The sequence below is a fragment of the Zophobas morio genome, unplaced genomic scaffold (assembly GCF_036711695.1).
Source record: "Zophobas morio isolate AGI-343-1 ecotype UQ-CSIRO unplaced genomic scaffold, CSIRO_AGI_Zmor_V1 ptg000002l, whole genome shotgun sequence".
NCBI classification, from domain to species: domain Eukaryota; kingdom Metazoa; phylum Arthropoda; class Insecta; order Coleoptera; family Tenebrionidae; genus Zophobas; species Zophobas morio.
The window spans coordinates 25688869-25702972 of record NW_026972107.1 but is presented as its reverse complement, the minus strand read 5'-3'; the positions used below and the strand labels follow the sequence as shown (position 1 = coordinate 25702972).

At 38.9% G+C, this 14104-nt stretch overlaps 2 protein-coding genes across 2 annotated transcripts in view; both read left to right on the top strand.

Annotated features, from left to right (window-relative positions):
- The first annotated feature begins 5983 nt into the window (after positions 1-5983).
- Positions 5984-7974, top strand: LOC135122829 (DNA-directed RNA polymerase III subunit RPC3-like). The gene is made up of 4 exons (XM_064047281.1): positions 5984-6422; positions 6482-7208; positions 7259-7770; positions 7821-7974. Exons 1-4 carry the CDS (start codon positions 6276-6278, stop codon positions 7953-7955), a joined length of 1521 nt encoding a protein of 506 aa, XP_063903351.1. The 5' UTR covers positions 5984-6275; the 3' UTR covers positions 7956-7974.
- A 35-nt stretch (positions 7975-8009) lies between these two features.
- The window catches only part of LOC135131585 (N-alpha-acetyltransferase 15, NatA auxiliary subunit), a 66530-nt gene continuing 60435 nt past the window's right edge, over positions 8010-14104 (top strand). Inside the window, exons 1-6 of the mRNA XM_064059399.1 lie at positions 8010-8076; positions 8131-8198; positions 8480-8564; positions 8616-8878; positions 11674-11808; positions 11867-12589. Of these exons, the coding sequence (XP_063915469.1) occupies positions 8142-8198; positions 8480-8564; positions 8616-8878; positions 11674-11808; positions 11867-12589 (1263 nt within the window). The 5' untranslated portion in view covers positions 8010-8076; positions 8131-8141. The remainder of the gene's footprint in view (positions 8077-8130; positions 8199-8479; positions 8565-8615; positions 8879-11673; positions 11809-11866; positions 12590-14104) is intronic.

Here is a 14104-nt window from a genome sequence, read left to right as displayed (position 1 = left end):
CCCCGCCTCCGGGGAGTCGTGGAATTCGTGGAGCACCCTCGGACGGGCTGCTGTCGGAACCCACAGCCGACGCGGGTCGCCCCGACGCCACAGGAAGCCGTCCTCGGTGTAATAATTTCGAGCGAAGGCGGCGTCGCCGGGTGCCTGGGGTCCTTCCTCGGCGATGGCCTCCAGTCGCCGGATCATTCCCGGAAATTCCGGATCCGCCAGTTGGGCCGCCCTGATTTCGTCCGCGAACGTAACCACCTCGATGGCGGCCAGGGTGGTGATCGTGGCGGACGCCTGGTCGTCGTGCCGGTCTTCCGCCGCCCCCAGGCTCGGCAGAAGCATCCGCTCGATGCTCTCGACCTCGTCCGTCAGCTCGTCTCCCGCAGGATCCCTGGACAGGAGGTCCGGAAGCTGATTATCTTTTCCGGGACAATGCTCCACCCGGAACTTGAATTCCTGCAGGAGGAGGGCCCAGCGCGTCAGCTTGGCGTTGATGTCTTTGGCGGAGTTTAGCCAAAGCAATGCCTTGTTGTCGGTACGCAGCGTGAACTCTCGGTCCTCGAGGTAAGCTCGGTATTTCCGGACCGCCCAGACGATGGCCAGGCATTCCTGCTCGTTCACGTGGTACCGGCGCTGGGTTTGGTTGAGTTTAGCGCTAGCGTATGACACCACTAGACGCCTCTCCCCGTCTTCCTGGTATAAAACTGCGGCGATACCGACACCGCTGGCGTCTGTTTGCAGTACGAACCTCTTAGCGAAATCTGGCCGGTGCAGGTGGAGAGGTTTGCCCATTTCGCGTTTGAGGTCGTCGAAAGCTCGTTGAGCCTCGTCCGTCCACCGGAAGCGGTTCTTACTGTTGAGCAAGTCGGTTATGGGGGCCGACAACTCCGCGAATCGCGGTACGTATTCGCGCACCCAGTTTGCCAGACCCAGGAAGCTCTGAAGTTGCTTTCGTGTTGTGGGCGCCGACGCGGCCGCGATTTGGCGTAAGTGCTGTTCTTGGGGGCGGTTGTGTTCGCGCCCCACGACATGCCCGAGGTACGGCAGTTCGGCGACGCCGAATCGGTACTTCTCCACCGCACACCGAAGGCCGTACTCTTGGAGGCGCTCGAACACTCGGCGGAGGTGCCCCAGGTGCTCGATGTAGTCACGGGAATAGACGATGATGTCGTCTAGGTACACGTGAGTGAACTTTCCCAAGTACCCCGCGAGCACTCTTGTCATTAGTTTCTGAAAGGTAGCGGGCGCATTCTGCAGGCCGAACGGCATCACCCGGTACTGGTAGGTGGCGCCGTCGGGCGTCGCGAAGGTGGTCAGGTGTTTCGATCCCTCGTCCATCGGGATTTGCCAGTACCCGGACTTGAGGTCGATTGCGGAGAACACCGTCGCAGTTACTGGGGTCCGTCACGGCACGAAAAGTTCGGAGCGCGTCTTCGAACGCACTCGCAAGTTGGTCGGGGAAGCTGTGCTGGACGTGGGGAAGGGGTGCCCCAGGTGGCGGGGGCCGTTGGTCGGCCCAGAAGGTGGTGGCTCGCCGGTCGGATCCGTGGTGCACGCAGCGGAGCCCGTAGTCGAGCGTGGCCCGCGCTCGTCGCAACCATGGGTCGCCGAGGATGACGTCGTCGGCGAGGTCCTCAACCACCAGGAATTCTTCGTTGTACTCCTGACAGTCGATGACGACGTTGCAGAGGACGGTCCCCTCGGACGTGGTGGTCATCCCCTGGCTGGCCAGCTGCACCACGACAGGTCGGCCTCCTCGTGGAGTGGCAACGCGTCCGCTGATGAAGTTCGCTGACGCCCTTGTGTCAAGAGCGACCTTCATCGGCGCGCCATTCAACAGAGCGGCGACCTGGGGAAGGGGGCTTCCGGAATGGTTTAGGCCGAAGCATCGGGCTGCGGTGGAGACGTCTCCACAGCCCGACGCCAGTTTTCCGTCGATTTTTTCCTCTCTCCGTCGGCGGACAGACTCAGCACTCGTTGTGCAGTTCGGCCGAACTCGTCGAGGCTGCCGTATTTGCCTACAGCGAGAGTGGCCCGGATCGAGGCCGGCATTTGCTTTATGAGTTCGTCAACCACCCGTTCATCCGAGCTATTGGGAAAGAGGCGCCGGTACAGCCGCTGTTGTTTGTCTATGTAGACTTCCAGGGGATCGCGCCTGTTGTAGGAGCTCGCGGTGAATTTGGCGAGGAGCTCTGCGAATTTTGCCTCTGTGCCGAAGCTGGCTCGGAGGCGGCGCCAGAGGTCTGCTACTCGGGCGTCGCTGGCGGTGTAGTATTTGTTTTGCCGAGCCGCGACTCCTCGCAACTGGCGATGGGCCACCAACACCTGGTGGCGGTGATTTAGGGCGCCAACCTCGGTGAAGTACGCCTCCACCTCCGCGATGAAGTCCTCTGGCTCTTCCTCGGGCTCGCCTCCGAACGTACGGAGGTACTCCTCCGTTCGAAGTGTGGGAACCGGGACGGAGCGGATGGCGGTGGAGGCAGCGGCCGCCGAAGCAGTGGCAGAGGCGGTAGCGGCGGCTGCGGCTGCGTTCTGCTGGGCGAAACAAACCATCATTGTGTCGACCAGTTTGTCTAACTTCGCGCCGAAGTCGACAATGGCGTCGGCGGCAGGCTGCGGGGCCGCCGACGGCAATTCTGCCGCAATTCCGACCCCCAACGAACCGTGGACCACGGTAGGTGGATCAAACCGACCAGTAGGTGGAAAGGACCAGGGGCTTCCCGTTGTAAACGGGGATGTCCCCGCCTGCGGCGGCTGCACTAGGTCGCTGGGGAATGCCGTTGCCGGCGAAGAGCTGGGGGATGCCGCCATGCCGGCCGGAGCTGTCACGAGGACCTCGGGGGAGGTCGGCGGGATGGTGTCGTCAGACTCGACGGCCGGAGACTGTGTGGCAGGCCCCAACTTTTTCATTTTATCTTGAAGCCTGGTCTTCATCAATTTATTTTTTTTTTAATAAAAAAGGCCCTTTTGACAGCTTTGTCAAACTGGCCCCACGTTGGGCGCCAATGTGTTAGGGGATGGGGCGTCGCGACGTCGCGGGTTGACGGGGACGACCTGTCCTCACCTGTCGAGACACCGGCCCGAACCAGGAAGCCGGGTATGCTCCGATTCGAAAGTTCTGAGAAGAACTGGTTGCGTGCTTTATTTGTGTGCTTGTGTAGGGATTTATTTGGGGTAATAAAACCCTCGGTTAGAGAATGCAGAGCGGTTTATTGTGACTCCGAAGCGTACACTCTCACCGCTAGCTGACAAGTGATGCTGAGCGGGATTTCTAGCAGCCTTTTATACTTTTTTACCGTTTTCTGGACACCGTCTGGGCAGCGGATTGGCTGTCGCCAGCTGTCACAGAAAACGGAGCATAATTGTTATTTGCTTATCGCCTATTAACACTAAACTAATTCTTGGCACTAAATATATTATCTACTAATTACCTTACCCTAATTAACCTATTTTTTTCGCGAGCTGACGGCACACGCGCGCAATTCTGCACCAGTAGGCGGGGCCCCGACCGAGGTATTAAATATAACCACCGTCGGCGGGGCGGCCAGACTGGAAACAGCCGCCGCAGCACGCGAACCTATTCTACGCTAAACTACTTTATTAATTATCCTAAAACTTAAATAAGGTCCTAAAGTAACTTAATTAATTGTGAAATCAGGCCTCGGTCACGCTCTCCGGCAACAATATTTAGATCAATTTTCATGTAGAGATAGATTATTTTAAGTTCAACATGGTGAGTCATCAGAATCTGACAACGGACTGTCAGTCAGTAGCGTAATATGCCCAATTCAGAAAGGGGTGCTTTTTTAAAATTATTTTTTTTAATCGCAAACAATAACACAAAGAAACATAAACGTAATGAACTGATCAACACGCTAGCACGAATGCGAATGAATCCATTAGGTACTAATCTAAACTGTAAACTGGTACAGGTATAAAAAAAAAAAGCTCGCTATGACAGAGAAACGATGACGGGCGCGTCTGAGGGTGCGCCCACCCCTTAAATTTGAAAGCGGACTAGGCCCGACCGATTTTGTGCTTCTACGCAGATTTACAACTGTTGTTTGATATTTGTCCTACTCCATAATGATAACAAATTAGTATTTATGGCAATGCTAGCGTTAAGCTCTTAATCTCTTTATGGCTACCTGAGGGTACTAGAATACAACTCGACCCTTTTGCTGTACTTGGGTGACCACTTGACCCTATACTATCCTCAAAGATATTTGGCGTTTATGACTTCACACCAATTTGACTTCCATTATAAGAAGGAATAATACGGCACCAAAATTTAGTAGTGCAACAATTGACATAATTAGGGAAGAAGCTTCCAAAATAACTGCCGAAATGTGGGCCAATTGTGTACCACATTCCACAAAAGAAGAAGACCAGTACAGGGCACGGTTGATAACACCGTTAATTATTAATTTAGAAGAGTCGAGTGATGATGACAGTGACTATTTCGATCAATAAATAAGCAGTAGTAGTTAATAAGTAAATAGTTGTGCTGTAATAAAAAATGATTGAGTACAAAGTTACTTTGTTTTTACTTAAAATAAAAAACTCGAAAGGCGCAGTTGTCGGTAAATGCAAAACTCAGTCCTGCCCTGTGCTTTTACCAGAAAAGGTCTTTTCAGGTAGGTATCGGTGAGCGGGTTTAAGACATCCGGTTGTGACGGCCTATTGAATTATAATGGGAGTCAAATTGGTGTGAAGTCATAAACGCCAAATATCTTTGAGGATAGTATACCCATTTTGACGATTTCACCGGAGTAAACTATAGTATGTAAATCCATTTATCTGGGAAAACCTTCTTCTATTGTAAAAGTAACAAATAAAGGTTATTTTAATACAGCAGGCGGTCATCCTAACTGCCTGCTTGTGTAACGTCCCATTGCTTATATGTACTTATTTATTGAATTTTATGTGGGATCCGTTGTAAAATGCTTATGAAATCAAAGTCGTAAACGCTGTACCAACCTTTAACATTTTATGCATATTTTTTTCTTTCAGTACTTTGATGTGCCTATTAAAACAGTGAAAATCGCAGTAACTATTAATTTTAGAAAGAGAAAACATTAAAAAAAGAAAGAAGATGAAAAATAGGTGCAGCAATAAAATATAGGTGCACTGCTCTTTTTAGAAAACTGAGATATGATTCTTAAAATTATATTTTTTATAGAGACTCAATTTAACTGACAACAAAGTCCATACCTTGATTTATATATTTATAAAATGTTTCCAAACAGATGTTAAAAATATGCCTAATGTATTTTTTTGTGAACATTTGCATTCTTAAAATTCCAAGGAAATTAGAATTACTTACTTTGGTACAAAGTCGCATCAGAATTTCAAAAGATACTTCAATAAAAAAAGTTGTATGTTGCTTAAAAATACAACACTCTATATACTGAAAATAATTTTAGTTGATGATATTTGATAATAATGAAAAATTGTAATAATAACGGGTGTTCAATTCAAAAGTCGCTCAGAGTAGGTGTTGTGTCAAGCGAAATTCCAACGCCTACTCTGAGTGATTTTTTATTTGAACACCCGTTATATGTTTTTTGAATTCATGACTGAAATTACATTGTATAGTTAAATAATAAACATATTATTTATTTCATAGTCAAGTCATATTGTTTTTTTTTATTTTATCACATTTCTGCCCATTTTGGAAAAATATTGATGTGCATTTGGTCAGTGAAGTAATTTCATAACTTTGATAAAGAGCTAGAATTCGAGACGCAACCCAAAATACATGTATGTGTAAGATTTTTAGGTGATTTTTACTCAAATTCCTGCCACTGTACTAGTGGCATGTCAAATTCCATGCCCGAGTACTTTTAAAATTTTAGCCAAACATTCATATGTATTTCACCGCAAAAAAATAACTATCTTGCATGTAGAAACTTAAACCTGTTCGGCTTAAATTGGAACGGATCGGATTATACTGCCTTTTTTAAGAAGTTTTTGTTTTATACTTCGCCACTTTATAAATATTTTTTTCATTTTTTTCTCGTGGACCTCAGACCTCAGTCTCAATTACAAGGGTTAAGTGGATATGAAAGTAACATTAGGTAGGAGAGTATGTAATGAAAAATAGGAGTAATAAATTTTTTAAGAATCTTATGCACGCAGCATTACTCTACTGTTGTAATTTGGCTCCTCTAAGTACATAAATTGTTATTGATAAACACGATACACTACTTTCCCTTCCTATCCCTAACCTAACATTTGCTGCTGTCAGAAGCACATTGCATTTATTTTTAATAAATTGCCATAAAATGTCTGTACAGTATGGTAAAGTCATTTCTCTTATTTTACAAGAAAGATTTGGCCCCGTTGTTGAAAAAGTGGGTACATATTTATTTCAGTACGGAACTGTTCCTCTTTTATACATTAAGAAAAACACCAATTTACCACTATCTAAGGTAGTAAGCACAAATATGTCTCTTATATTTAACGATGTTGTATGTTTTTTTTTTTTTAGGTAAAAGAGGCGTTATGCATTTTAATCAAGTACAGATTAGTGACCTTTACACCGAATCGTAATGCTAATGTTGCCAACTATACGTTACAACATGACCAAGTCCTTTTGACACTACGTTATGCAAATTACATAAATCTCATAAAGAAAAAATTTGGAAATGAGTGTGAAATGATTGTAGAGGAGTTGTTGCAACGGAGTTATTGGACAGCATCCGAACTCATTTTAAAAGTAATTGAAAGGTTTAAAAAGGACCATAACAAAGCTGTTACTATTTTATCATTAAGAGAAAAATTTATTTCTTTGGTGAACGCTCAGTATTTAATAAGACTTCCATATAGTGAGGAAGACAAACCTGTACCTAACTTGATTCTTCCAGAAACTGATCAGTTTGTAATTCCACAGTTTGAGTTAAAACAAATGACGTTGGTGCAGAGTGGTAAAGCACCAGTTGATTCTTTACCTGATAGGGGAGTGTACTGGACTGTTAATTTTGATAGGTTTCATCAAGATATGAGAGACAAATTGATTGTTAACGCTTTCACTAAAAAGTTTGACGAAAATGCTGGGGAATTTGTTAGGCTCTTGTTACAGCAGATGTACATTAGGACGACACCGTGGGCTGAAGTTTCAAATCCTGTCCCAGTTATCGAAATAAGAGACAATGTTAGGAAGCAAGCAACTCATCAACATTTGCTGGCATTTTTTGATCAATATGTCAGCGTTTTGGGTATTATTATCTTGTAGAATGTCTTATTTATTTAATTTGTTTATTTGTAGAACAGGATAATTCACAGCTGATTAGGCAAGGTGGGGAAGCTGGTGGCGGTTCACTTCAGATTTTTTTAAAAGAAGCTTTTGTACAATTTGCTTGGGAAACTGTTGAACAAATAGTATTGGAAAAGTTTGATTCAAAAGCAGCTAGGATATTTAGATTGGTTAAATCTAAGCAATATATAGAATCAGATCAAATACAGCAGCTGGCAATGATTCCCGCCAAAGAAGCCAAACGTCTGTCATACCAACTTTTAGAAGAAAACTTCTTGCAGGTGCAAGAACTTAAAAAGTCTTCCAGTACAGGCCCTAACAAAAGTTTTACCCTATTTCACATAGATATAAATCAAGTCATTCGAATGATCCTTGAACTGTGTTACAAGACTTTATATAATATTATGACTAGAAAGAATCATGAAAGACTAGTGCACAAGAGAATCATTGATAAAAAACAAAGGGTTGAAACTATTATAATGGGAATGAGGGTTCAAGGAGCGGGAGACGAACAGCTGGCTGATGTAAGTCAAAATTTGATGATTATGAGAGTTTTATTTCTTTTTTTTTTCAGATTGAAGAAATGATTACTCCCCCAGAAAAAGAAATTCTTCAGAAAATTGATCTCACAATGAAAAAACTGAACAGTGTAGAATTGGAAATAGATGAGACTATATTCTTGTTGCAAATGTATTTATTGTATCAATAAAATTTATTTTGTTTGAAAATGAGCATTCTTGGTGTGACAGATTTCTGTGTTACCGACATGGCAAGGGCCGACATTAGTCACGTGACCACGATCGACATTTGAGGAGGTTTCTGGCCACGAGGTTTTGATTTCTAACAAATTTCATTTAACCGGGTTGTAAAAGTTGACGTTTTAGTGCAAATAAAAATGCCCTCAAGCAATCCGCTACCACCGAAAGAAAATGCCTTATTTAAAAGAATTTTGGTTAGTATTACATAGCCTAACAAAGCGGGCAGATATCAACAAAAATAATGCATAACGAAATTTTACTGACTCATTTTGGTTATTGTGTTGTGTAAAATCCGTGAGAAGACGTTAAAAGCAAATTTTGAGGTGATATAACCTTAAAAATGCATATTGCAACTCGCTGTAGGCTTTCCATTTGACATTTTTTATTCTATTTATACTCTTTATTATTCCACACATAATCGAGTCAATTATCCTTCGCAGTTTATTCTCCGTTGTTAATTATGCTCTCATTGCAGAGATGTTACGAACAGAAGCAATACAAGAATGGCTTAAAATTTGCAAAGCAGATCTTGTCAAATCCCAAATATACAGAACATGGAGGTTAGTTTAAACAAAGTGCCGCGCTTGGATCCGTTAACTTTTGTTTTACAGAGACTTTGGCCATGAAAGGATTGACGTTAAACTGTCTAGGGCGTAAAGAAGAAGCGTATGAATATGTGCGTAGGGGTTTACGAAACGATTTGCGTTCACACGTTTGTTGGCATGTTTATGGACTATTACAAAGATCGGATAAAAAATATGATGAAGCCATCAAGTGCTATCGAAATGCGCTCAAATGGGAGAAGGATAATATGCAGATCCTTAGGGATTTATCTCTGTTACAAATTCAAATGCGAGATTTGGAAGGATACAGAGTGAGTATGATGGTGGTGATGGCGCTTTGTTGTTGTAACCTTGAGAACTGGCTACACTTGTGTTATATTTAACATGTAAATTATCTTGACTGGGATTAAATTAGTGCATTAAGAGTAACACAACTTAAGCTAGAAGCAGATTCGTGTAGTGCAGATTACAAAACAAAAAGAACTAACATTTTTTAGTGTGAAATTATTCTTTGGCTTCTGAAAATTTATTATTTATTTCTCTTAACTGAACTATTAAAGTTTTAAACCAAGCAATAAATTTTAAAAACTAAGCTGTACTGTGTAAATTTTAGGAGACTATTAAGAATACTTTAAATTTTTAGTACCACATGTGGGGTTGTAATATATTTGGTATATTTTACTTCACTTTTGTTTAGTCTTTGATGAGTTACATACACTTACAGGAGAAGAATAGGAATTGCTTACTTGTACAGAAATTATGTAAAACATTACAGTAGAAAATCAAGTAACTATATACTAATTTTATTTTTCTGTAACAAATAATAGATTTCAGTTATTTAAATCTTTTGGAAAATACAAATTGCACCAACTTCATATTAAATCATTTTGAACTGGGAGTAGAAACATCTGGACCATGATAAAGGTGTTCTTGATATTATTTAACAGGCAGTATGTATATCCTATTCGTGAAAATATCATATGTGATGATTAAAGCAAAATTTAATTATGTATTCCAAAATATATAAACTGTAACTTCTACTCTTACAGCAGTGACGCTCTTGAGCATGCTGCTCACAATTTTATTTGTGCTATGTGGAGTAATATATTTTTAACATATCCAATGTTGTTGACATGTAAGTTTCAGTTAAATGATTTATTTACTAAAAATTTTTATGTACAACATATACTGATACAAACAAAAGTATAACAGACAATCATAGGTTGTAGATGAATGTTAACCAAGGAGAGGAGAATTATGCTCCCTTCCCCATGTATAACATGCTGTAAGGGTGCATCACACTGCATATGACAGTATAAAATTATGCTCCTTTAACAACGTTTAAAGTTGACATATGGTGGTTATTTCATTGATTAATTCTACATTTACTAATTTACATCTTTATTCAACATGCATTATTTATTAGTTCTTATAAAAAGTAAAAAAAAAAAAATTAAAAGTAAATACAAATTTAAATTTATTCTACTAAATTCATGTGTGAAATGCGTTAAGAAATAAATTTTAAAACAACCGTTGTAACCTAAATATTAAAAAATTGGTCCACTAAATTATACTTCACTGTTGTCATGGAATGTCTGTTGAAGGATTGACTTAAAAAAATCGTTATCTTAGATAATTTTGTATGAATTGTTTTTCAGACAAAATCAGTTAAACTCTTATCTCTCACTTTAAATATAATTTGAAATGTTTAGAAAGCATATTACAAATAATTGTTTATAAATAGGGCAGTTTAATAGTTTCAGTAACTAATGACGTCTCTGCGTTATCAAACTTTTTTCTATGATGTCTTTGCCTTTTTTGTCAATATGGCTTGAGCGGTTACATTTTTGTTTTTTTGTTTTAAATAGTAATTAAAACTAATTAATTGTCAATAATTACAAGCATATTAATTTCTAGTATAAAAGATTTTTTGTGATTATGATTCCCTATAAATTTTTGTGAAATCTTAAGACAATATTGATCGAAGTTAATAATATTAAATACGTAAAAGTGTCTAAAAGGTGTTATTTCGTTAATTACGTAAATCTTATGTTTTTTAGAAACGGGGGCGTTATTTGAACATTGAAATTTTCTGCGTTAAAAAATAATTCCAATCGTCTTTGTCGTACTGCTATTATACGTGAAAGTACATATAAGCTGCTATTTAAAAAGGGAATGATTAAAGAATAAAGGAAAGAATTAATTTAAAGTGTTTTTTTGTTATTCTTCAAACTGGAATATGTCTTCACTCTTTTATGATAATGGAGATACCGATTTAAATATTATATTATTGTATTGCACCGATTTTGTAATATTTGTCAGTCAAAAAGTTTTCTTTTTACCAGCGAATTAATTAATTGATTTAATTAGTCATTTAATGAATTGTGATAAGAATGTTTATTAATGCTTTCGCGTTTATAAACATCAACAAACATATTTTATAAACTCTTGCTATATAAATGACTTTTTTTCTAAAAAAAAGTTGCTAAACATGTTTTGAAACAATATATTTTTGTACGTATTTCGATAAGCAAGAAACTTAATTATGGTTGGTCAGATATTAACTATCGATTTTAAATGCATCGGAAATCGTGTCAATTTCCTCAAATTGTTGTAACATTCCTCAGAAGAAGTCTAATTTTTGAAAATCCTAAAATGGCAGGATTGAAAGTTTATAATTCTGTAATTATAGAGTTAATGTTATTTGCGTTTAACATTTCTATAGGGACCAGTCGTGAACTAAAAATTAGTGGTTATTATTATGAGTTATTAATTACGGAAGCTACCTTTCTTTATAACTGAGTCTCAGTTTTGCGTGGACTCTTAACATGAGTTTTAAGAGACGTACATGAGACAAGCATATTGTAGGTATGACACAGTACAGTATTTAATAATTCTAGGTAGCGTTTAAATTGAGCTCAGACAGATTGATTTTTTGCGTCACAATATTATTTTTTAAAATTTTAGGTTTAAAATTGCGAGCAGACCTTGCATAAACCTGCACAAAAGAAACAAAATACTCAAGAAATCATCTGTAAAGCATCCCAGTATACTTGTTGAGATTTGAGATTTTTAGTACTTTCTGACTTATATGGTGTTTGTTTAGGACACACGTTACCAACTCCTTATGCTTAGACCGACGCAAAGGGCTTCCTGGATAGGTTATGCTATGTCATTTCATCTGTTAGAAGATTACAAGAACGCATTGAATATATTGGAAACATTCTTGGACCAACAGCAGGTACCATTTCCTGACATTTGGTAAATCATCCATAGATAAAATGTCTTCGTGTTTGCAGAAAGGGAACAACTACGACTACGAGCACAGCGAACTGTTACTTTATCAAAACCTGGTGATTCAAGAGTCCGGCGACTTAAAAGAGGCCTTGAAACATTTGGAATCGTCGCAAGATCAAATCGTTGACAAACTAACCCTTAAAGAAAATTTAGGTGAACTAAATCTAAAGTTGAAAAATTTCGATAAAGCCGCTAAACATTACGAAGAATTGATCCAAAGAAATCCGGAAAATACGATCTATTATAATAAATTAATCGATGCTAAAAATCTAGCTAAACCCGAGGACATTGTTAATTTTTACCTAGAGTGTTCGGAAAAATTCGCGCGAGCTATGCCGCCTCGAAGACTGCCGTTAAATTACGCGGTCGGTGAACAATTTAAAGTTCTCGTCGATAAATATATGAGGAAGGCGCTGTCGAAAGGCGTACCTCCGCTTTTTGTCGATTTACGCTCGTTATATACGGATAAGAGTAAAGTGGAAACTATCGAAAATTTGATGTTACAATACGCGGATGCTTTAAAGAAAGTGGGCAAATATAGTGAAGCTGAAGTCAATAATGGACCGAAAGAACCGGCGTCCGCTTTGCTGTGGGTTTACTATTATTTGGCGCAGCATCACGACTACTTGAACCAGACGGAAAAGGCTGTGAATTATATAGATGCCGCTATAGAACATACGCCGACGCTGATAGAGCTGTTCGTTACCAAAGGAAGAATTTATAAGGTAAGATGTCTTTTTAAAATTAAAATTTAGCGAATTCGGCCGACATAACTGTTTACAAAACCGTTTTTGGGAATGATTGCTGATATGTTCTAGCTTAGAAAAAGTAGCGATGAATGTATGTCACAATTTATACCAAAGATAAAGATTGCATGATCTAAATCTAAAGTTTCTTAGTTCTGTGTGGGTGTCTAAATTATTTCTAAAATCTGGTATTGACGGTCCAATGTATTTTCAGTAGATATATGGGGTGAGTCACCAAGGGCGCCCTCCTCGATGTCACATTGATTAAAAATAGAAAAAAAGTTAAAAACTAAAGTTGTACGATTCTGTGATACACTTAAATTATTTTCCAAACAAAACTGTCAGTTCCGATAGCTTTAAATATTTTAACTTTCAACAATAATCTTCAATCTTCGTTTTGGTATCAATGTAGATAATTTGAAGTAAATATTTAGAAGCAACATGTAGTGTGACGTCATTGAGATAAAAAAATAAAATTATCTTTTTCTTTTAGTGGATATGTTGTTTAAAAAATTGTAATAATTTTTGTCTTCTATAATTATAAATTATTTCGATGATATGGAAAATAGATTATGGCATGTCGGTTTGTGATAACTGATAAGTATTGTAGATACTAATTTTTTCGTAAATAGCGAAAAAATATTTCAAGATTAAAATCTTCCAGATTAAAAAAATAATGTCTCTCCAAAATTTAGCAGAGCAGGATATTAGTGGTGTTTTCTGTTAAGTGCGCCATATTGTGATTACCAATAATAAATCCAAGGGTTATTGATTTAAAAGTCGTAAAAATACAACGGTTATTATTTTGGAAATTTACACATTTTTCTAGTTTTTTTTTTTTTTAATTTAAATGAAGTATGTTTTCCTCTAAAAAATCAAGCTTTAAAAGATACAACATGAAATTTATTGGAAAGACATTGAAAATAATAAAAATGATGACAGGTAATTTTGATTTACCAAAAATTTTTCAGGTATATTTGTACCTACTGAACGAAGTAATGTAATAGCGGCATTTTGACAAAATTCTAGTTTAATTGCTTACATTTTACACCTCATATTGTATGGAAACGTAGATTTTGTCCGTCTGTCGCATTTCATCATATCAAGTATGCTTTAAAGTTGTTGTGAAGGTGATAAAATGTTAATCCAAATTTATTTGTTCAAAAATAGCATTAAATAATGAAAAGTTTCATTCCGGTAAATTTCGTTTGCCATCGTTTATTAATGTCACTAATAAAAGTAAAGATATGTACAAGTTAAATTTATTTTTTATGCATCTTGCCAAAATTTTTTATTGTGTGTAAGTAACATGTGTGAAAGTATTCTCGAAACTTTGAACTTATTTTAATTTAGGCGTTCAGATTTTTTTGTTTTGATGACAATCTAAATAAAATTTTTCCTTTTTTCATGACATTGAAACAACTAATAAGCATACAATAGTTGTTGCGTGTGTAGAAGTAAATGGAACGAATTTTAATAGCTGAACAATAAAAA

Coding starts and splice junctions, on each gene's coding strand:
- LOC135122829 (XM_064047281.1), top strand. CDS start 6,276: ATGTCTGTACAGTATGGTAAAGTCATTTCTCTTATTTTACAAGAAAGA. Junction 6,423..6,481: donor CCAATTTACCACTATCTAAG/GTAGTAAGCACA, acceptor TTTTTTTTTTAG/GTAAAAGAGGCGTTATGCAT. Junction 7,771..7,820: donor GAGACGAACAGCTGGCTGAT/GTAAGTCAAAAT, acceptor TTTTTTTTTCAG/ATTGAAGAAATGATTACTCC.